Here is a 25,001-nt window from a genome sequence, read left to right as displayed (position 1 = left end):
GCCCCCTGCCCCTCTGCATGACATTCTGCCCCCTGCCCCCCTGCATGACATGCTTTCACTTTCACCGACATCCGATAGACATCTATTCAATGATATACAAAGTATGGTGGCCCAGTAAGTCAAAGAAATTTGTTTTTTATCGTGTTTACCCGATCACGGGCCCAGAATGACACTTCAGTATGCCCATGTTTACACAATCACTTAAAGGGTTAGGTTAACTCCCTTTCAGCACACATTCACTTGTGCTACATTATTTATTTTTTTTAGTGAATTACATTATTTATGTTAACTAAGATTTAAAATAAATACATAAAATAATAAAATCATGCACTTTTCCCTAAGTGAGTAAAAATATTTAATGAAACAAAAAAAAAATTAAAATGAGAGGCATATTGTACATTTTTCCAATAAACAAATAAAGAAAGACATTTTTGTTTTAAAACAACCCACAATACTGCTCTCTCTGCCAACCCCCCTGCCCCCCAGACCTAGTGTCTTGAAGGTTTACATAAGAACATAAGAAAGTTTACAAACGAGAGGAGGCCATTCAGCCCATCTTGCTTGTTTGGTTGTTAGTAGCTTATTGATCCCAGAATCTCATCAAGCAGCTTCTTGAAGGATCCCAGGGGGTCAGCTTCAACAACATTACTGGGGAGTTGGTTCCAGACTCCCACAATTCTCTGTGTAAAAAAGTGCCTCCTATTTTCTGTTCTGAATGCCCCCTTTATTTAATCACCATTTGTGACCCCTGGTCCTTGTTTTTTCAAGTCAAAAAAGTCGATTGGGTCGACATTGTCAATACCTTTTAGGATTTTGAATGCTGGAGTCAGATCAGTGCGTAGTCTTCTTTGTCAAGGCAGAATAGATTCAATTCTTTTAGCCTGTCTGCATACGACATGCCTTTTAAACCAGGGATAATTCTGGTCGCTCTTCTTTGCACTCTTTCTAGAGCAGCAATATCCTTTTTGTAACAAGGTCACCAGAACTGAACACAATATTCTAGATGAGGTCTTACTAAAGCATTGTAAAGTTTGTCTGTGCCATGAAGATTTTGGACATTCTGCTACCCTGGTGTCTTCCATACAAGTTTCTTTCATTTTACTCAGTTCTTTTTGTTTTACCCCATCCCATGTACTGTTCAACCTCCTACAATGCCTGTATTTTGTAGCAGTTTTAATTGGAATTACTGGTACGGGTTGATTCACGGATTTTAAAAAAGGTCATTGCGTCTGAAGTCTGTTTATTGAAATCTCCTGATGTCAGTTTTGTGATAGTACCTGTATTGCTGATGCCAATGCTGTTAATTCTGTACATTATGCACCTTGACCAGGTTTTACCATTTCACTGTTTCAGACAAATAAAAAAGCGGGCCGCTAAGACTAAAGGCAAGATTATTGGGTCTGGCGACAGGTAAGTCCGAGAGGGAAAGTCCATGTGTGCTTTTTTTTCCTACTTGAGTGTTGCAATACATTTCTTGTTGTTTGAAGTCTGTGAGCAAATAATACATATTGCTTCTTGTGAAACTGAGTTCCACCTTGCAGAGCCAAGTCTCTTTGGAACGGCAGGGATGTCCTGGGATGTCCTTCGCTCTAGCATGTCTAGCAACTAGAGACAGGAATCTTACAATGGAAACGTAAAGCTTCTGAATACTCATCTTGTATGCTCTAGAGTATACATATACACCTAATTAAGTGCATACAGATACATAGCCAGGTACAAAATGAGGACCACTGGGGCAAAGTATACCAGGTTTAAAAGCAGTCCCAAGGAGAAACAAAAAGTTCTATGTGAAAAATGGAATAGATTTAATTTCAGAGCTTTGGTTTTTCTTTGTAAAATTCATCATGCAAGGTGACAGGTGAATCCACCGGAATTCTAACTAGGTCTCGGACAACATTTTAAAGTTTCAACCAATTGACTGCCATCCATTTGTTGTAGGAACTAGGGAACAACTGCGGACCACTGTTAAAAACATCCCTGTGTTCATTTAAAGCCAGTATTTTACTAGATTTCCTTCAAACTTCAAATGGTTTCCATCGATTCCCAATTCCCAAAGAAGGTTTTTGAAACTTTCCCTGTTGTCCCATCCCTAATACCTTCACAAGAGGCACCATCACTGCCATAAACATTAACCATGCCACTGTGTATCTCCATCAAAAGATGAAGCTGCCTGAGCCTGTGATTCAAAAAACTGGAATGCGCTTGCCTGTATGCTTGTTAAAGGGCAACTTTATCTAATACCTTTTGAATGATCACAGTTTTACCCAGTTATAAGAATATAGCAATGCTGTGTTAACTGGTAATCTAGGTTGGATTTGTAAATTAGATGATGATGATGATGATGATGATGATGATGATGATGATGATGAAGCATCTCTGCAATCTCTTATCCTGGTTTCCAAACTATAAACAAGAATTTCTAGAAGATACAGACGTGCTCAAATTTGTTGGTACCCTTACAGCTCATTGAAATAATGCTTCATTCCTCCTGAAAAGTGATGAAATTAAAAGCTATTTTATCATGTATACTTGCATGCCTTTGGTATGTCATAGAATAAAGCAAAGAAGCTGTGAAAAGAGATGAATTATTGCTTATTCTACAAAGATATTCTAAAATGGCCTGGACACATTTGTTGGTACTCCTTAGAAAAGATAATAAAGAATTGGATTATAGTGATATTTCAAACTAATTAGTTTCTTTAATTAGTATCACACATGTCTCCAATCTTGTAATCAGTCATTCAGCCTATTTAAATGGAGAAAAGTAGTCACTGTGCTGTTTGGTATCATTGTGTGCACCACACTGAACATGGACCAGAGAAAGCAAAGGAGAGAGTTGTCTGAGGAGATCAGAAAGAAAATAATAGACAAGCATGGTAAAGGTAAAGGCTACAAGACCATCTCCAAGCAGCTTTATGTTCCTGTGACAACAGTTGCAAATATTATTAAGAAGTTTAAGGTCCATGGAACTGTAGCCAACCTCCCTGGGCGCGGCCGCAAGAGGAAAATCGACCCCAGATTGACAGAAGGATAGTGCGAATGGTAGAAAAAGAACCAAGGATAACTGCCAAAGAGATACAAGCTGAACTCCAAGGTGAAGGTACGTCAGTTTCTGATCGCACCATCCGCCGCTTTTTGAGCGAAAGTGGGCTCCATGGAAGAAGACCCAGGAGGACTCCACTTTTGAAAGAAAAACATAAAAAAGCCAGACTGGAATTTGCTAAAATGCATATTGACAAGCCACAATCCTTCTGGGAGAATGTCCTTTGGACAGATGAGTCAAAACTGGAGCTTTTTGGCAAGTCACATCAGCTCTATGTTCACAGACGAAAAAATGAAGCTTTCAAAGAAAAGAACACCATACCTACAGTGAAACATGGACGAGGCTCGGTTATGTTTTGGGGCTGCTTTGCTGTGCCTGGCACAGGGTGTCTTGAATCTGTGCAGGGCACAATGAAATCTCAAGACTATCAAGGCATTCTGGAGCGAAACGTACTGCCCAGTGTCAGAAAGCTCTGTCTCAGTCGCAGCTCATGGGTCCTCCAACAGGATAATGACCCAAAACACACAGCTAAAAGCACCCAAGAATGGATAAGAACAAAACATTGGACTATTCTAAAGTGGCCTTCTATGAGTCCTGATCTGAATCCTATCAAACATCTATGGAAAGAGCTGAAACTTGCAGTCTGGAGAAGGCACCCATCAAACCTGAGACAGCTGGAGCAGTTTGCTCAGGAAGAGTGGGCCAAACTACCTGTTAACAGGTGCAGAAGTCTCATTGAGAGCTACAGAAAACGTTTGATTGCAGTGATTGCCTCTAAAGGTTGTGCAACAAAATATTAGGTTAGTGGTCCCATCATTTTTGTCCATGCCATTTTCATTTGTTTTATTATTTACAATAGTATGTTGAATAAAAAATCTAAAGCAAAGTCTGATTTCTATTAAATATGGAATAAACAATGGTGGATGCCAATTACTTTTGTCAGTTTCAAGTTATTTCAGAGAAAATTGTGCATTCTTCGTTTTTTGTGGAGGGGTACCAACAAATTTGAGCACGTCTGTATTTGTAAACCTTTCCCTTTAACTCAAGACGAGACCACTGCTGGACAATGGGGCATTTCTACAAATAAAACATTGCATGTGTAGCTTTGTTTTGGTCACTTAACCTAATGCATTCCATTCTCCACTTGGGGTCGTACCTTGTTGGCTTCTTGATTTGTAAAACCTGTTTGAATATGTTTATATTGCCAGGGGTTCAAGTATCTGCATTTTGGCTCCCTGAGCAAAGGGATTGCAGGCTCAACTGCTGCACGTTGAGAAACACAAATTCAGCTTGAAAGGGGCTAAATGTTACACTTTCATTATGAGTCATTAGGACTTTTTTAAAGTTTATTGCCCCAACTTGGAAAAGCCGTCAATTTGGACCCCTGTACAGTCTATGAGTAACAATGGAAAATGCTGCTTGTGAATGTTTTATTACTAAGTTTATTGTTGTTACTGCTGTGTAGCATATGATTAATTGTTTTAAATTTAGGAATTCATGTTTTTTTATAATCACAATCATTTCTTAGTACACTGCACCTGATATAAGTGTGCCATGGTAGTTAGTCTATACAGACCATTTTAAGTAGTACAGCTGTATATAAATATAGCTAATGAAATGCATACATCATAGAAACTGTAACACACATACACAGACATATAGTAAACACGGTATATGTGCATGTGAATCTAATCCAGTATAGTGCTTCAAATAAAGTCCATGTAGCTGTGGAAGGATCTGTGATCACTATCTTTGCTTTACAGGGAGAAATCCAAGCCTAAATCCAACCCTAAGTCTAAATTGAATAAGGACTCTGGGTCAGGCACGAGGTAATAATGCAGGGAAAAATGTTAAACATCTGTCCCTTTGATTCTGAGGCAGAATGGCCTGGATACTAGCAAACTCACACTCCTTTCAGATTCACTGCAAAACCCTACTAACAATTAAACACAAACTGACACTACTAGCTCCTAGTACTAGCTCATACACTTGCATTTTAAGACCATCTGCCTCAGAAAAAGGTAGATTTAGACAAATCTGCAATATGCATACTTCTGATTAGTGCTTCTTGTGTCATCGGAAGTGATCAGCCAGCACATTAACCCCATTGAAGAAAAACTAAGGTTGGCTGATATTAATACAAGTAAGAAAAGTAATAATTATGTTATCACAGGGAAATATGTATCAGTTTTGCTGATCGCGTCTTAGTAAGACTACAAATAACCTTTAAGCAAACAAACTGTGAGCTTTTATTAAAAATAAAATAAAATAAGGCAATTCTACTGTACATAAACAGCAGACTTTATTTTAAGCATTTCCAGTGCCTTCTCTAGTATGGCAAACGTTGTACTCAGTCAATCACACCATGATTTAGAGAGGGGGAAATGGAAGGAGTCCCATTGGTCTAACATCACTAAATTGTTTTGCCTTTGCATTAGAATTGCCTTTATGAGCCCTATTTAAAACAGTGGAACTTGGTGTGCCCAAATACAGCTTTCTTAATATTTTTCTAGGGCTTCTGTTTAGTATTTAATATTTTACTAGGGCTTCTATTTAAGTGGCACCAATCAACTACACATTACATACTAGGTATAAACACAGTGCCAACATACTGTTACTTTAAGGATTATGTTGCTTAATAAAATGTAGTTATATCCCAGGAGAAATTACTATTGCAAGCACTGTAAGATTGGTACTATTGTTATAACCAGTGCTTTTTGTTATTCATATTGTATAGTTATATAAAACTACCGCAAAGTAACAGAAGATAAAATCCATAAATCTGTAGAACATTTTATTAGTTGGCTTTCAGAGTCACTCAGGGATTAGGTAGATCCAACATTGTGATTCTGTTTGCCTGTGGTCATCTGGACAGCTGGGATTCAACCAATTGAGCTCCAATACTGTTTGCAAGTCTGTAGAAGCCTGAGACAGACAACAGCCTGACTGACTTCCTACAGACGCTCTTCTCAGAAGCACGTTTCCTTCGAAATCGCAATTTATTTTCACAGATGTGAACTCATCTTGTTTTTCAACACCTCTTTCAAAAATGGATGTTTGCTGGTGACAAAGCTGCTATATGCACTTATTTCAATATCAGTGTCATGAGACAATTTAATCATGTCGATGTTGTAAAACTAGCCGAATGCGAACTGCAAACTGTTTTGGTACTACTTTTACAGCATTACCATGTCTTGTTTTTACTGGCAAATTTGTCACAGGATCGAACAGAATTAAAAATGGACATACTGTATAAAAGAGGCAGAAATTGAATTATACAGCCTTAAATACTCATAAACCTGCTCACTTGCAGACCTGTGGTTTTAATAAAAGTGGGTTTATGAATCACCCCCTGAGGGGAAACCCAATACAGTAAAACAGCAGATTTTAGATTTGACACAGTTTGCACCAAGCATAATGAGATAACTAACTGCTTTAGGGTCTGAATGGAGGTATAATTGGTTCAGTTAAACAGGTTGCCCTCCTTGGTTTAGGTAATGAAATATAACCCATTGTTTGTAAAATCAAATTAATGTTTAGTAAATGTATCATCTAGCTCTCTAAGGGTTAATGTAGAAATTCATTTCTTAGGAAACAACAAAGAAAAAAGATCTAGATGTACTGCCAACATCTCCAGCTTCATAAGCCCCGGGACACCAATTCATTTAGATGTTTTTTCCATGAATTGCTGCCTGTAGTTTTAAAGTCGTGCAGAAGTCTAGTTATGCCTCCAGCCATCACTTAATTAGAAATCATATGCAATTGAACACTAGGTTCAGCCAGTTTTAAAAACAACTCAGTCAGTATTTGTTTTAGAGATTAATTTAGTGCTTTTGAAAAGTCACCGCTGGGTTTGTCCAAGGACAGCTACTATGTGAGCCTCCTCACAAGGCTCCCACAATATCAATTCTGTCCCAAATAATCCCACCTGGCATTTATAATAAGAGTGAGGCTGTGCATGAATCCCTAACCTCAAGCGCCTTAATCGCTGTGTAAAAAGCAAACGAGCCAGTCTGGTTTGCACAAGCCGGTTGTAACCTTGTGTCATGTACTAGCAGTGCATCACACGCAGGCACCGCGTGGTTCCCTATCAAGTACAAAATGTAACCATTACCTAATGGGTATTTAACCTTTAACACCGTCTAACCTGAATAGATCTATCAAAGCTGCACGCAGTGCCTGTGACACAGTGCCCCCCGAGGGCATAAAAAGACTGCTGACACAAACATGATTTTTCCTTTCCCTGACCTGAAGCAGGAGAGAGATCTACAAACAGATAAGTAACACACTTATATCTGACTTTATTGCTTGTGTTTTACACTTATTGCGATTATTTTACGTGCTTTTACGTATTGTGCACTCAGCCGTGGTTTTCGTCTAAGTCCTTTAGCGGCCTTGTGCCCAGCGCTAAGCCAGTAGCTCTGCTGCTCCTTTCCCAGGATCGAACACCTTAAGTCGGTTACTTGTGCTCTCTCTTAAGCTGCTTGCTTCGGTTGAAGCTTAAAAATAAACTATCTATCTATCTATCTATCAATCTATCTATCTATCTATATACTGTATATATTTTGTTATACTGTTATACTACAAAGTAAATTGTTACTGTGTTATGTGAGAAAATGTGTTTCTCTGTGTGTATTTATTCCGTTTTTGCGTCCTGCGTTAGACTAAGACGTGTCGGGTTAACCTGCTTGCAGTTTTCCCACAGTGTCTCGTTGCCACATAGTCCTGCTTACAGAATCAGTGTGAAGACTGTTAACTAACAGTAGGTTTTCCTCAGTTTTCAGACTGGTGGTTAACCAAAAGCGTTGTAGGTGGGCACCCCAATAATTGCTCCCGTGGTAACTGTAGGTCCTAGACTTGCTCCCGTTCCCTCCAGTACTTCGTACAGCGAGCGAGTTTACGCTGCCAATTCACTTGCAGTCGCTGGGCTCAGCTCTGATTCGGGCCTGACTTTTCGCAGTATTTCCCACAGTGTTTGATTGCCGCTCTGGTTTCTGCATGCAGTGCCATTGTGAAGACTGTCAGGGCTGTGACAGCCAGCTTTCTCCAGTCTTAGGGCTGTGTTTGGTTAAGCAATAAGCTATACAGGTGGGCATCCCTGTATATTGCTTCTTCGGTAACTGTAGGTCAGTGATCTACCAATGTTCTTGGTGAACGTGCCTGGTTCAATAGCAGTGTTTTTTTCAGCCCGCATTGAACAGCGGCTGCCCATTGACGGTCTTCTTCACTGTCTAAGGGCACTCTCTTGGCGCAAACAGCCTGCCCATCTGCACCTCAGCATAGCATTGGGCAGTGTAACCAAAAAGGGAGGCTGTCACCATGAACGCGTCCAGCCTAGGCTGGGGCACTGTGTAGAATGGCACTCCACAATGGTTTGGAACTGCAGGCAGTTTAACTGACCTTATAGCATTTTTGCAGAAGGATCGAGCATGTGCTTGTCCTTGTAGACAACGCAACAGTGGTGGCTTACGTCAACCACAAAGGTGGCCTCAGGTCACTCAGTCTCCATGCGTGGCCCGTAAGCTTTGCTCTGGGTACACAAGAATCTACTCCCACTGGGCAGCTGACCTCTTCTCAAGGAGGGTGCCTGCGCCTGAGTGGAGGCGAACCCTGAGGTGATAGCCTCATTTGGGAGAGGCTCAGGGGACCAGAGATAGAGCTCTTGCCTCCTAAGAATCAACCCACTGTTCCATCTGGCTCTCCATAATAGAAGACGGGCACCCGCTGGTGGTAGATGCCTTGTCACACCACAGCTCCTAAGCAGACAGCTGTGGAGTCTGCCCAAGCGCCGTGACCTGCTCAGTCAGACACGGGGGACCTTATGGCATCCGGCCCATCGAGCCTGTAACTCGGGGTCTGGGTCCTGAACAGCGGCATTGAGCCATCTGGGTCTTTCAAATAGGGCTGTTGACTGCAATTTGAAGGACCTGTTTGATGAGGGGAAAATCCCCTCTATATTAAAGGTCTATTGGGCAGCTATTCAGCTTGCCATATCAAAATTGATTCATTTCCCCCAGGAGCTCAGCTTCCTGGCAGGGGATAAACATTTAAAAGTGGCTAGGCAGCTTTGGCCGCCTATGAAGGACATTGTTGCTCGATGGAGGGTAACCACCCGCTGGAAATTTTCATGTCAGAACATTGATTGTGGGAGACTTATTTTCTATCTTCCACAGTTTTAGGTACTGGTGTGTATTGCTGTTATATGCATTATTATCTGTGAAGTGTACTTCATCATCAGAATAATTCAGTTCCTTACAACCCCTTGTAACATCAACAAAGAAATAAATTACCCCATCTCATTCTCTGTAGCTAGCTGCCGTCCATTTTTTACTCCCAGCTGTGCTATCTATGGATAGGTCGGTGGGCCATCTACCAGCGAAAAACAAAAGTGCAGACTATTGTACAATATAGTCTGCTTATTTATTTACTGTAGCACGTCGAAAAGACTTGTTCAACTTTGCAGATGCACATATAACCCTCTGCATGCTATACTCACGGGAGTGACAAATTCGGACTTGCTTGCGCTCCACGTGGGAAATGCGGGATAAGCAGCTGGGTGGTTAAACGTGGTGCTCAATGCACTCTTGATGCCTCCATTTAAACCTACGCATTCAGCTAGCTCAAATGCTATCGCTAAAGCGATTGTTTGCTTGCTATCACCTTCGCAAAGCGGGTGAACGAGATGCAGGGTTTATCCTTAGTGAGAACCTGAGGCCAGGACAAGGGTGACGCTCCGTACTGATCCTGCCTTTTGCCGAACACTATCTCGGCATTCCATGTCAACCAGTGTGTGGATTTGGAAGCTTCTTTTTACTTCCTTCCAGTCTGACTGGGAGCCATATGCTCTGCTCAGTGCGGGCCTTGGTGTGCTTTGTTGACAGGATAAAAAGTTGGAGGCAGTCCGGTCGATGTGTTGTCTGTCTAGGCAGAGGCTGCCCGAATGGATAGCAGACTCATGCAGAACTGCCTATGAGCTGGCCAACTTGCCCCCTCCAGAAAAGCTCACTGCTCATTCCTTCAGTGGTATGGCAGTTTTTGGGGTTTTATTCCAGGGTGGGACATTTACATGACAATGTTTCTGTCAGCAGTCTTTTTCGGAGGCGGGCACGACTGTGTCACAGGCACTGCGGGCAGCTTTGATAGATCTATTCAGGTTAGACGGTATTAAAGATTAAAGACCCATTAGGTAATGGTTACATTTCTATTTCAGGGAACCAGGGTTATGATAAGAACCTAAAGTTTTGTGACGTGCCCTGAGGTGCTCACTGTAAATTATCTTCACCCAGGTTGTTCACAGAAAAACAGCAAAACAAGTACCGTCTTCACTCCGTGGCCTGCACTGGTAATGAGGTTCACTTGTCAGTGTGCCCCTTGCAGTTCTACAAGGCTAATGCCACCAGGGCCTGTGAGGGGGGCATGCCCGCTGTGATCAGCTGTGTGCCAGGACCGCAGTTTTCCCTTGGCAACAGCCAAAAAAAGAAGACAAAAAGTACGGTAAGTAGCTAAGGATTTTCCTAGTATCAGAAACTTGAGGCTGCTGTCATGTACAATAGGGCGACTGAGAGTTTTTGACTCTCATCACTATGCATTCTGGTAATCTTGCTTCCCTTAAAGAAAAAAGGAAGGTGCAACAGTAGTGGATTTTCTTCAGACTTATCCCTCCCTTTCATTTTACAGCTACGCAAGTTCTTATGTGGTACTAACAATGCTTCTCAAACCTATATATATATATATTTTTGTTTGTTTGTTTTGTTTAACTAATGAGATGGCCTTACCTAAAGACTACAGCTTTAACCGGATGGAAGAGGGCCCTGGTTTTAGTTGTCCTGCAAGGAAATCCCAATTTCATCCTGTTGGGTTCATAATTCCCCTTCCGACTTGTGTACTCTAAGCGAATGTTTGATTATTGTTACCCTGCAGTTCCGTGTACGATTAAAGGGTGGTGCCAAGATCGGAGAGGGGCGTGTGGAGGTCCTGAAGGACAATGAGTGGGGGACGGTCTGTGACGACCGCTGGAACCTGCAGGCTGCCAGTGTGGTGTGCAGAGAGTTGGGGTACGGCACTGCCAAAGATGCACTGACCGGAGCACGCATGGGGCAGGGTGAGTCCACAGCAGGAAACCATAGGCACAACCTAGCTTACTTGTAAACCTTTTGTGAATATATGTTCATCCAATAAACTGTGACACCTTTAAATGTTTACTGTGATATACCATGGTAAGACAATAACAAAGTTTAGTAAAGCATCATGGAAAATCACAGGCAAGCTTGGAATTGTTAAGGTTAACCCTATCTCAAAAAACAAATAAAATGCATAGCATAGTGAAAACATCTAAACTTTATTATACACAGGGTATAAATATTTTACAAAGAAAAAAAAAGGTGTCTTAACTTAATACAAACTATTTGAAAGACCCAGATGGCTGTTCAGTTTCTTCAGGCATGTAGATATTTCTGTCCAGGAAGTCTTTGTTCAGTTTATATTATATTCCTGGTTCATTGTCTTTCACAGTGCTTTATTGCAGAATATGTAATGTAGATGCTGTCTGCACTGTTAGCCTTCTTCACTCTAACTTCCGATGTCTTTTAATTGGATGGAGTCCCAGAGTTTTCCTAAAAGTCCTGCTGGTGTACTGCCAGAATATGCCTCCCTACCAGAATTTGCTACCAGTAGTAATTTGTGGCAGATACAATTGCGAAAATGTGCCACCTTGCCAGAAATTGCCACGCTTGTATATTTTTTTTGTATTTTCTTTTGTTTTTTATTGGTATTTAATCATAATGTTCATACTTGTCTTGCTTTTGTTCTTTTTCATCTCTGGATGATTTACATTACATTAGTCTTTGTGTGATTAAATACATAACCTTTACAGTAAAAAAAACAAACATAAAATATGGTTAATTACTATCTATATATCTAAAAAATGTAGTCCCGGAGGGGCTAAAGGACTACCTCCCCCAGATTGCCATGGGGGTGAGCCAGGAAGAGGTTTTCCAGGCTCGAAATAATCAATGTCACTTGCCTGTAATTAGGTATTGAAATGTTTGTTCAGGTCTGTGTAAATCCGGTGAAAAGACCTGTGTGGTTGACAGGAGGATTGTATAAGGTACTGTGTGAACCAGTGTGTTAAAATGCAACCGGTAAACGGCTTAGCCGTCCAGTTTATAGTTAAGGATCGAAAGGAAAAGTTTAGTTAGCTCTCCATGTGGGAGTTAGGTTTTTGTTTTGTTTGTTTATTATTATAAATAATAAAAGTGTGCAATCGCACTAAACTTTCAGTTTCTGTGTCTGGGTCGAAACCGAGCAAAAACGAGCCTCAGCTTCAATAATTCAGTAATTATTCAGTAATTATGACATGCTATTTTTAATAAACACAAAACAAAATAACCAAAACAAACACCTAGCTCTTTTTTGAGCACTTAACTAAAACACAGAACAGGAACTTAACTATCAAACAGGACAGCTAAGCTGTTTACCTGTAATAGAAAACAAAACATACAAACAAAATAAAACCACAATGTTATTATTATTATTATTATTATTATTATTATTATTATTATTATTATTATTATTATTATTATTATTAATATAATAATATTAATAATAATAATAATAATAATAATAATAATAATAATAATAATAATAATAATAATAATAATTCTTCCACTCATTTGCTGTCCAACCAACCAAACTCCTACAATACCTCCTCTCCAAACCCCCACATACGTCTTTTAAAACATAACCAATTACATCATTAAACAATTACCAAAACATTAACCCAAACAAATAATTCAGACTGGAGTCAACCCTGACTCAAGTAACCTCCGCAGGGTCCTAAGGCCCCAATCTATTATTCCTGCACAATAATATTTATTTTAAACCAAACTTATTTGTTTTTAATTTCCCTTAATGAACACACAATTATCATTCACGTTTATTCATTAACCCTTCTTAGTTTTAATCCAAAACAGCTTACATTATTTGATTACTTTGTTCACCAACCAGTTTGTTTATGTTGTCCTTTCACATTTTGTTAGTTTTCTTAAATCAACCCTTCACGATATATATATATATATATATATATATATATATATATATATATATATATATATATAATGAGCTCAAAGAGCCAGCTGCCCAACATTTCGATATGTTGTACATATCTTTCTCAATATATATATTGGTTTTGTAATTAAACCATAGATGTGCTAGAAAGCATAGACTAGAAAGGAAGGGAGAGAAATCAACAAAAAAACAGAAGGGAGACTACATCAAAACAAGGGTAACAACTCAGGTAAGACAGCCATTAAATGTATTTATCTAAATGCTAGAAGTCTCAAAAATAAAATGTTAGAACTTGAAGCTACTGCACTAACAAGTAAATACGATGTCATAGGTGTTACAGAAACTTGGTTATCCAAGAGTGATGGAGATTAATATAATATTAGTGGGTATACACTGTATAGGAAGGACAGACAGGACAGAAGAGGCGGAGGGGTACATCAAAAATAGTTTTGAAGCCCAGTTGTTAAATCTGGAAAAAAAAAAACAACGCAGAATCAATATGGGTCAGAATAATGGACAAAAATTCAAAGGGCATAATAATAGGGGCATGCTATACACCGCCAAATTCAGATACTGAGCAAATAATCTGTTATACAATGACATTAGAAATGCGTGCAGCAAAGGAGAAGCCATACTAGTGGGGTATTTCAACTTCCCCCATATAAAATGGGAAAACCTGATGGGGAGCATGACAGCCAAAATTGAAATGGTAGAAATGACAAATGACTGCTTCCTAACGCAATTTGTCAAGGCACCGACTAGAGGGGAGGCATGCCTTCATCTAGTCTTTTGAAATACCGAAGACAGAATAACTAAAACAGAGGTCAGAGAGCCATTGGCAAACTCAGATCACAACATGGTCTCATCTGAAGTGATTTTTATAACCTAGAAAGTAACGACTAAAGCTAAGGTTTACAATTTGAAAAAGGCACACTATGAAGGAATGAAACAGAGACTAACAGAAGTAGATAGGAGTAAAATAGAGAAAACATCCACAGAGAAAAGATGGCTATTTTTCAGAAATCTAGTACTAGAGGTGAAAAATAAATACATCCCAAAAGTAGACAAATCAAAATCTAAAACATAATGGCCAAAATGGTGTAAGGGATCAATTAAAAAAAATATTCAGAGAAAAAAGGCACCACAAAGTACACAGAAAGAGCACTTGAAACTGCAAGCGCAAGTCAAAAAGGAACTTAGAAAGGCCAAGAGAGAGATGGAAATGAACACTGCCAAGGGGTCTAAAACCAATTCCAAAAAGTTTTTCCAATATTATAACAGCAAAAGAACATTCAAGGAGGAAGTAAAATGTCGAAGAGATACAAATGGCAACATCATAGATGAAGAGAAAAAAATAGCAAATATATTAAATGATTACTTTTCACAAGTTTTTACAAAGGAGGATATGGACAACATGCCCCACATGTCGACCTGTTCCTATCTAGTTTTAAATAACTTTAGCATAACAGAGGCAGAAGTGTTAAAGGGACTAGGAGCTCTTAAAATAAACAAATCCCCTGGGCCAGATGAGATCCTCCCAATAGTACTCAAAGAAATGAAAGAACCAGGTAACTACAAACCAATAAGCCTGAATTATATTATATGTAAATATATGGAAACTATAATAAGATCCAAAATGGAAAATTAACTATATGGTAACAGTATCCTGGGAGACAGTCAGCATGGTTTTAGGAAAGGGAGAGCGTGTCTAACTAAACTGCTTGATTCATTTGAGGGTGCAACATGTAACACTTAATGTATTTGCTTACGATTGTAAGTCACCCTGGATAAGGGCGTCTGCTAAGAAATAAATAATAATAATAACAATAATTGCAAAGCAAAAAGTCCTGCATAAAGATTAATTCTCAAAATGAATGTAGCAGGGATTCAAGAAAGTGCATGCACATGGATTAGGGAGTGGTTAACATGTAGAAAACAGAAAGTACTAATTAGAGGAGAAACCTCAAAATGGAGTGAGGTAACCAGTGGTGTACCACAGGGATCAGTATTAGGTCCTCTGCTTTTTCTAATCTACATTAACGACTTAGATTCTGGTAATAGCAGTTACCAGCAGCAGTGTGGAGTAGTGGTTAGGGCTCTGGACTCTTGACTGGAGGGTCGTGGGTTCAATCCCAGGTGGAGGACACTGCAGCTGTACCCTTGAGCAAGGTGCTTTACCTAGATTGCTCCAGTAAAAAAAAAAAAACTGTATAAATGGGTAATTGTATGTAAAAATAATGTACAGTACTGTGCAAAAGTTTTTGGCAGGTGTGAAAAAATGCTGTAAAGTAAGAATGCTTCAAAAATAGACATGTTAATAGTTTATATTTATCAATTAACAAAATGCAAAGTGAGTGAACAGAAGAAAAATTTACATCAAATCAATATTTGGTGTGACCACCCTTTGCCTTCAAAACAGCATCAATTCTTCTAGGTACACTTGCACACAGTTTTTGAAGGAACTCGGCAGGTAGGTTGGCCCAAACATCTTGGAGAACTAACCACAGTTCTTCTGTGGATTTAGGCAGCCTCAGTTGCTTCTCTCTCTTCATGTAATCCCAGACAGACTCGATGATGTTGAGATCAGGGCTTGTTCTTCTTTACGCTGAAGATAGTTCTTAATGACTTTCGCTGTATGTTTGGGGTCGTTGTCATGCTGCAGAATAAATTTGGGGCCAATCAGATGCCTCCCTGATGGTATTGCATGATGGATAAGTATCTGCCTGTACTTCTCAGCATTGAGGAGACCATTAATTCTGACCAAATCCCCAACTCCATTTGCAGAAATGCAGCCCCAAACTTGCAAGGAACCTCCACCATGCTTCACTGTTGCCTGCAGACACTCATTCGTGTACCGCTCTCCAGCCCTTCGGCGAACAAACTGCCTTCTGCTACAGCCAAATATTTCAAATTTTGACTCATCAGTCCAGAGCACCTGCTGCCATTTTTCTGCACCCCAGTTCCTGTGTTTTCGTGCATAGTTGAGTCGCTTGGCCTTGTTTCCACGTCGAAGGTATGGCTTTTTGGTCGCAAGTCTTCCATGAAGGCCACTTCTGACCAGACTTCTCCGGACAGTAGATGGGTGTACCAGGGTCCCACTCTTTTCTGCCAATTCTGAGCTGATGGCACTGCTGGACATCTTCCGATTGCGAAGCTAATTCAGCAAGGGCGAAAATGATCACGGAAAAGTGTTTTTTTTTTTTTTTTTAATTAAATAACTGAGGCCAAACGGAATGGTTAATTCTGCAGACTTCAGAGGCTTGGTGTACGTCCTGGACCCACGATATCAAGTACCCTGCAGGAAACAATTCAGAGGTTATATCTGCAAGAAACTTGAACCCTGGTAGCAGGTCTCCCATCTTTGCATTCTAATTTTCCCAAGTGAGTCCACTTTACTCTGTGAGCTGAGTCACATCCCATACATTCAATTCTCTTTACATTGTCTGATTTGACATTCAAATAACAAGCTGATAGTCTTTGTGGATCATTGCATTCAAACATTACGCTACAATGCTTTACTATATAGGTACATGTAGGACACAGTTTTGGTTCTGCTTGTGGCAGCCCAGTTCTACATCTTTGATATCCACATATTAGTCTATACATATGCCTTTGTATCCCCCTTTTCAGAGAGAGGTTCCCACAGGGAGTAATGGTTCTGGACTGATAACTATTTTGTTCATGCATTTCACTTTGATCACAGAGGGGTATCTTAAGCTGACACCCTGGGATCCTTCAAGAAGCTGCTTGATGAGATTCTGGGATCAATAACAACCAAATGAGCAAGATGGGCTGAATGGCCTCCTCTCGTTTGTAAACTTTGTAAACTTTGAAAACCGCACATGTTTTGGCATTTCTGTGCAGGGCTGAGAAATGTGTTGATTTGGTTTTGAAGGAATGTCTGAACATTTGACTCCCTTTTTTTTTTACGGTCCTTCACCATGTTATTCAGTTACAAGGCCTGAGACATTTAATAGAACGTTCATTTTACATGTATTTATCTTTATCTTGCAGTGTTTTGACTCCAGTCCACATAGTGGTGTCTAATTCATATTACATTCTTAAGGACGGAGTTTACATTAGAGAGTGACAGGAGAATGAAACTTCAGTCCTGTCCCATCGTGTCCTGTCAAAAATGTTCCTGTCCCATCCCATCCCATGAAAGAGTAATCATTTTCAATCCTGTCCTGTCCAAATTTTTCCCGTATGTTCCCGTAACTTTTTTTTAAATTCCCGTCCCATCCTGTCCTGTCAAAAAAAATTGCGTCCCATCCCATCCCGTGATAAGCAGAGATCAACTATTATTTGGAGGTATATTTTCTTATTCAGGTGTTAAATACATGCCAGTATCCACAGCGTTTGGTTATCTAGTATCAACAATTCATGTATCAATATTGTTAACTAAAGGACTGACATAACTATACAATTATGGGTAATATGAAATATTTTAAGTATCAATCTATGTTAAACGTAAGGGTTTTTATTAACCATTCCGTGTTGCCAAGACGCTGATTCTCCGCAGACATCTGCTGTCCCTCTGGTCCGTCCGCGTTGGTGTTGTCAGAGTCTCTCTCCGAGTTTGACCCTTCTGATTCTACTCTCTCAATTTCTCTCTCCTACATCAGATCCATCACTGCATAACTCACATTCATAAGAGGTGTCTGAAACTGATAAAATTAGGCTACTCTCACTTTCACTGTCGCTGTCATCCATTACTGGCAGATGTAAGGAGCCTGAGGTCACAGTCTCCTGGCCCCACACCAGGAAATGGAGATCGCCCTCTGTGTATTTACGGTTATTATTTGATTAATTGTAGCGCGATTAAACATAATTTGGTAAAATGAATGTGATTATATGTTCAAGTGAGACCTGTTAATATTATTTTGTATGTTTATGGTAACAGGCAAGTTCCATGTCATAGGCTCTTACGACTTTAAAGAGCAAAAAAACACTCTTCCTGTCTGCTGGTGGCAGAGTAGTCCCGTTCCTTCCCGTTCCCGGAAGCTTCAATCCCGTTCTTGCCCGTCCTGAGCGTTTTTTTTTTTTTATTTCACGTTCCCATGAGCTTCACTCCAGTACCGTCCCATCCCACAAAATTTAACACAATTGTTTTCCCGTACCGTGGGAATCCCGTGGGTCCCGTCTTCATGTCACTCTAGTTTTTACATTAGCATTAGAAAACACAGAATCACATGCCATGGCGGAGACTATCAACTGTGTTGCTAAGAGTCCCTTTTTTCTAAACTGTGTCAAACATTTTGATAACCCCTGATGTTATCAGTGATGATCTTTATAGCAGTACTGTAGGTTGCTTCCAGTTTTGGACCACTAATCAGTAAACTTGATTAAACATTTCACTGAGAAATACCGTATTACTATGGCGCCGCGGCGTTTATTTTAAATTGATCAAAATGACTGCGGCCCTTAAACAAGGTCGGTGATTATATGAGGACGGCCTTTATTAATAATACCGGTAATATGCTTTACAAACGCTCCAATGATTTAAGGCATTTTAGAAACAGCGCCATGAGAGGCTCCGATCCTCTTGTGTGTTTTTGGGGCTTGAATACAGTATATTTACTGACGAGAGCCTATTAGGTGGGAGTTGGGAGGTCAGGGTAGTACTGTACCAGCGAATCAGAAGTGTGTATTGGTTGCTGTGGGGCGGGACAAGAAGAGGAGAGAGAACGGTATTTGAGTGCGATGCAATTGTTTTTCTTAAGGAAAAATATTACCTCTGAATAGCGGTTTGATTTCAGTTAAAACTAAAATAAAATAAAACTAAAATATCCTTCTCACTGTAATTTACCTGCTTGTTTGTAATTTCTCTGCAAGAGAAACCAAAACTAAATGTCTTCTCATAGCTGCCACAAGGTCCAGCCAAGACTGAAAAGCAGCTTTATAGGAGAATTACTTCTAAAATATAATTTTGGCAACCGACTGTCGGTATCCTAGTATTTCTGGAGCATATTATGAAATTCTGATGGTTGATGATGGCACGAGTACAAACGCTAAGCAGTAACATTTTTTCCATATTTCCCTCCCTGAAGGAATGGGTCCCATACACATGAATGAGGTTCAGTGCTCCGGCCAAGAAAAATCCATCTGGAACTGCCAGTACAAAAACATCACGACCAACGACTGTCGCCATGTCGAGGATGCCTCTGTGAAGTGCAACATCCCTTACATGGGATACGAAACCTTGGTCAGAAACCTCTTAATTCAATTATTTATTTATTTATTTTTTAAATAAAAAATATTTTTTGTGAATATTTAAAGAGCAAGTAGCTTCAGACACCCTTTTAATGAAGTTTGCAGTCATTCTCAGTGGTTCTTTTGCAGTTTTACTGGGTTTTTAGTTTTGTTTTTTTTTTTGGCTGTTGCTGTTGTCAACATGGCATTATAACAAAAACCACTGAGAATGATAGAAATGGAAGGGGACATTTGAAGCCATTTATTATTTCATAATATTTATTCCTACTAACAGTGTTGCATAATGCTCTATGGCTGTTTCTGCTTAGAGCATTATTAACATTCAGACTAACTCATGTTGTTTTTCAGCCCTCTGATATGACTCCTGAGCTCTAAGTCTAAGTGATTTTAGCAATGACCACCAGGTGTCTGTAAAATCTCAATCTTACAGTGAGGGCAGAAAGTTCTAAAGACAAACGCTTCAGAATAACCAGCTTGTAGACATCATTACAGAAGGTTGAAACATGAGTATACATTAAAATCTCAGCTTCCTAATAACATACTGCTTATTTCTGACAACTGTAGTCTGGTTTATTCCAAAATAGAAAATACTGCTTTTAATAAGCAATACTTTTTATTCAGTTATTCACCAGCTGAAGTCATACCAAATACTGTTACTTACTGTAGCTGCTATAACACAAGGAAAACCTATGTTAATGATCTTAACTGGTTCTTATCAATTCACCAGCACTGTTTAAATGAGTTCTGTATAAGTAGCAATATACCAATCGTTTTTAAATGGTACACTGGGACTAGCATTGCAAATAGACAAATAGTGATGAATCAGCACAGGTAACATGTTTTTAGAAATTAACAATCTGAAAGGCTGGATTTTAAACATGGTTGGCTGTTGACAATTATATCACTAACTTTGCATTGGATACCAGGAGCCCGTTTCCCAAAAGCAACTTTAACCGAACCAGCATCGTAAAACCGTCGTAAGTGGAACGATTGCAAACTGCAGTGTTTCCCGAACACCATCGTAACTCCAGTCGATCTTGAACGACTACTTGAGCTCACGAGTTATCTGGTATAATCTTGACATGTTCATGGAGGTTGTAATGCACTGTGGGAACGTAAAGACAAAAGTTAGCAAGGGCTGTGTGGAAAGGATGGCTTGCGGGTGACGTCAGACCAGGAAGGAACACACAGAAGTGGGAGGTATGAAGCTCTGTTGCACCTTTTAATAATAAATAAAAAGGTTGAACAAAACAAAACACTTTTCTAAAACAAAACGGCACGTTGGCCAAAATAAACACAAACAAAACATTAACACTAAACCCCAAAACAAGTATCGTGCTGGTCCTACTAGCATGAGTAGCAATTGTTTTATATTTTATTTTATCCCTCCTTCTGTCTTCCACGTACCTCCTCGCTGTACACCCAACCCCAAGTGAGAATTGCTGAAGAGTACAAGCTGGCTCCTCCAGCAGAGGCAGTTTTGACAGAGTTGTCACTGGCAGTGGAAATGCTGACAGTGGGGTGAGGTCCTCCTCCAGTGGTACTGCTAGCAGTGGAAATGCTGACAGCGGGGTGAGGTCCTCCTCCAGTGGTACTGCTGGCAGTGGAAATGCTGACAGCGGGGTGAGGTCCTCCTCCAGTGGTACTGCTGGCAGTGGAAATGCTGACAGCGGGGTGAGGTCCTCCTCCAGTGGTACTGCTGGCAGTGGAAATGCTGACAGCGGGGTGAGGTCCTCACGGCAGTGATTGCGGCACTGGCAGCAGTATTGCTGCCCTTAGCACAGGCAGTGACACTACTGCGGATGGAGGTGACAAGCAGGCATCCCTGGGGCAGTGGCGAGCTGGCCTCCCTGAGCGATGGCGAGCTGGCCTCCCCGGGCGATGGCGAGCTGGCCTACTCAGGCGATGGCGAGCTAGCTTCTCTGGGCGATGGCAAACTGGCCTCCCCGGGCAATGCAAGCTTGGCATCCACAGGCGTTGCAGGCTTAGCTGGCTTACTCTCCCCCTGGTGGTGGAGGCGGGAGCAGTGGTTAGTCTCCCTCTGGCAGTGGTGGCAGGAGCAGCGGGGAGTCTCCCTCTGGCGGTGGAGGTGAGAGCAACAGGTGGTTTCCCTCTGGTGGTGGAGGTGGGAGCAGCTCTTTTCCCTCTGGCGGTGGAGGCAGCGACAATACTGACCTCAGTGCGGGGCACTCCGGCCGCTGTTTCTCCTCCTCCTGGAGGGGGCATTTGACCGGGAAGTGCCCACACTCCCTGCAGACAGAGCACCAACTCGCGACCTCAAGAAGGCAGAGGTAGGCTTCCCAGCGACTCTCCTACCGGCTAGTTGGCAGGGGTGTGGGGTGTTCTGGCCGTATCAACGATGGCAGTGGAGACAGCGGGTCTTCTCCCCTTTTTGGAGCTGGTCGCTTGTGTTCCCCCCTCGTGGGTGCTGGACACTTGTACTCCCCCCTTTTGGGCGCTGGACACAACGGGTGCACCACTCCTCATCCTCCTGCTCCGCAGTGGAGTACTCCCCTTGTACCCACCAGATAGGGTCCCATGGCCGGGTCCGAGGGTTCACCTCCCTGCTTCCCCTGCTCCTCTTTTGGGCAGGTACCTGAAGAGGCGTGTGGAAGGGGCTTCGCATGGTGGTGTGCCCGGGTTTGGTTCCGGCAAGGCACCAAAACCCTGCTTCCTCCTTCAGGCTTTGGAACTGGCTGTTCCTCTACTTTCCCCCCTGGCTACTTTTCCCCATTTTCTCCTTTTAAAAACACTTCACCAAAACAATTTTAAAAATTGTACCCACAGTACGTTTCCTGGCCTGAGTCTGTGGAGGCACTGTTATCCCATGAGTAACAATTGTTTTATATTTTATTTTACTTCTCCTCTCTCCCACATACCTCCTCGCTGTACACCCAACCTGAGTAAGAAAACCATGACTCTTTATATACAGCTGTGCCGGGACTCAATTGCTAATCATTCAATCTGGCTCCACCACAGTCTGCACGTGAACTAGTTTGTGCATTCCCCGTGCCCAAATAACACCCAAATACAAATATACACTTTAACTCACCCATGCTACATAACCCAAACTATACAAAATAACCCAAATACATCCGGGGGCGGGGGGTACCCCGTCACCTGCTGCTATTTAGAGGATAGTTGCTTTGAATCGTCATCAACACTGCAGACGCTCGTTGCAATAAACGTTCAAATAAGAGAAGTCCTGCCGTTTTTTGCGAACCTCTTTGCCTCACGGAGGACTAGTGTTTGAAGCTTTTACTTTCAGTGCAATTTCTTCCCACTTCTTTTTTGTTTGATTTGTTACGTCATTTTTTTGTTTACAGAATAATATATCCTTGTTTATTTCTACTTCGTTAATTAATATTTCTACCTAATTTTGGGACAATATATTTTGTTTTTGCCTGCATTTTTAACCAGCGATATATTTTTCATTTGATTTGCAAGAAAACTATCAATTATATATAGGCTACTCCATTAATTAGTTTCAGCTGTGTTTCCCAACAAAGCCCTGAAGTAGCTCTTCAAAGCCTAATGATGCGTGTGAACATTACGAACAAGCTGCACTTTCACGCAGAGTTTTGGGAAATGCTCGTCAAGAGAGACTGGAAGCAGCCACGCGTTCATCATAACAACGATTGTGAACTCCAAGTACTTCTGTTATTGGGAAACGAGCCCCAGATCGATGAAACAAGCTCCAAATTTTTTTTAAATAAAATAAAAAATTGACACTAAGCATAATCCAAATCCTCAGCCAACCCATATTTAAAAACAGAAGCTGGCCTCCCCCCTTCTGGGAAACCCCAGCTGCTTTCTAACCACTAACACCTTTATCCGCTGGTGCACAGATCCGTTTGAGAGGTGGGCGCAATCGCCTCGAGGGCCGAATGGAGGTGATGACAGGGGTAGATGGCAATGGCATTGAGCAGTGGGGGCTCATTTGCGGAGAAGGCTGGGGCATCAAGGAGGCCATGGTGGCCTGTCGCCAGCTGGGCCTCGGATTCGCTAACAGCGGCTTGCAAGTAGGTATTTAGGCGCTTGACTGCCCCAACTCTCATAGCATCCTCTAACCGCTTCACAACTTGGACCTGCCACCAAAAGTAACTTTGAGCACCAGTCAGAAATGTGGAAGAGAGTCATTATCAAATGTCTGACTAGATGGTTTAAAAATAATCATAATTAGGAGTGTGCCGAAACTCATATTTTCCGAGTAATTATCTTTAAGAATTTTGAAGTTACTAGGTATTCATGAAATGGAATAAAACGCTGTTAATAACTCAATACAAACCAGTACGGTCACTCAGTTTCCCTTGCTTACACAATCATTGACTATCACTCAATAACAATTTGACAGTGTTATTTAAAACTAACAAAAACTCATTTATATTTTTCTAAGCAATTATTTCTCTTACCTTTTTTAACCTTTTGATATGAAATGCATTATCTCTGCTGTGAATTGTGGGATTGTAGTTCTGGGTAAGGGGTAATCTCTGATTTAAACTCCACAAAGAAATACATATCCCATTTTCCACAGAGGTAGCTGACGAGTCTATAAAAACTGACAATGAAAATATGTTTTGCAACATATTTGTGTCAGGTTATTCCTCGGTACAGCAATAAAAATGTCAACACCAGAGGAGAGGAAAATTTGCTTCCAATCGTCTTTTAAAATGCTCAGTGCAGAAGTTAATTGCCATTGATTGCTACTCAATTGTAAAGGCAAGGGAAGGACAGCTTTCCTTGTATTGTAATCAGCACATTAATAAATAGGTGTTTTATTTTATTTATTTAACATCTGACGACAATACTTCTTAAAACCAATTACTCGGAAAATACCCCCCCCCCCCCAATAATAATTCTGTCAGTATTCTCATATTTTCTTGCTACTTTTACCAGCACTGTAAACAGAGACAGGACCTCTGCTGAAAGAGACTTGAGTACAAACCCTACTCACGCTTTCAGAAATGGTAACGCTCCCTTCTGAATGGCTATCTTCCATCTTTGTGACTGGTGACTATACAGCCGTGGTAGAGCAAAGTGCCATTTTGGTTGCTGTGGTGCTGACTGATAGCCACCGTGGTTTACTGCAACCAGGGGGGATTCATGGCAAGCGAGGACAGTTAATGAAGAAACATGTAGGGAGCTTGCATGCTGAAACCCCCCAGGGCTTTTCTACAGGTCCGGATCGTCGGAGGAAGAACTACGCACGAAGGCAGAGTGGAAATTAAGAAGGGTTCCAAGTGGGGCATTGTTTGCAGTGAAGGCTGGACTACTAAAGAGGCAATGGTAGTGTGCCGTCAGCTAGGGCTTGGCTACTCCCTGCATGCTATCACAGTAAGTAAGACTGGGAAATGGGTGCAGCAAACCACCTGTTTCAGTAGTGCTGTGGTAAAGACTTCCAAATGGAAAACAACCTCAGGATAGTTAGTGTTTTACAAAGGTGTATCTGACAGCTGACGTCTGCTGCAATGACATTTAAAGCAACGTGCTCTTAAAGATGGAAAACACATGTTTTAACTATACATCAGCAGACCTAAATACGGCATAGCAACAAATTGTAAACCAATTATTTTGTATACCTCTTTCCATTGTATTTTTTACTGTCTTTAGTGATGTTAATGAGAACTCAAAACTAAGTGACCCACAGTGCTGGCTTGATGATTGTGCTACATTATTTTCA

At 40.9% G+C, this 25,001-nt stretch overlaps 1 protein-coding gene across 8 annotated transcripts in view; it reads left to right on the top strand.

Moving 5' to 3' along the window:
• LOC117420940 (lysyl oxidase homolog 3B-like) overlaps positions 1 to 25,001 on the top strand; it is a 75,507-nt gene that overhangs the window by 42,173 nt on the left and 8,333 nt on the right. For 4 of the 8 annotated variants that reach the window (XM_059034132.1, XM_059034130.1, XM_059034131.1 and 1 more), the window contains 7 exons: positions 1,354 to 1,410; positions 4,807 to 4,872; positions 10,330 to 10,537; positions 10,964 to 11,144; positions 19,159 to 19,313; positions 23,170 to 23,343; positions 24,500 to 24,655. In XM_059034132.1, the coding sequence (XP_058890115.1) occupies positions 1,354 to 1,410; positions 4,807 to 4,872; positions 10,330 to 10,537; positions 10,964 to 11,144; positions 19,159 to 19,313; positions 23,170 to 23,343; positions 24,500 to 24,655 (997 nt within the window). The remainder of the gene's footprint in view (positions 1 to 1,353; positions 1,411 to 4,806; positions 4,873 to 10,329; positions 10,538 to 10,963; positions 11,145 to 19,158; positions 19,314 to 23,169; positions 23,344 to 24,499; positions 24,656 to 25,001) is intronic. The other 4 variants (XM_059034137.1, XM_059034134.1, XM_059034133.1 and 1 more) reach the window with 3 other exon arrangements.

Source organism: Acipenser ruthenus, chromosome 1, assembly GCF_902713425.1.
Source record: "Acipenser ruthenus chromosome 1, fAciRut3.2 maternal haplotype, whole genome shotgun sequence".
Lineage (NCBI taxonomy): Eukaryota > Metazoa > Chordata > Actinopteri > Acipenseriformes > Acipenseridae > Acipenser > Acipenser ruthenus.
The sequence above is the reverse complement of the archived record's forward strand: the minus strand, read 5'-3'. Positions and strand labels throughout refer to the sequence as shown.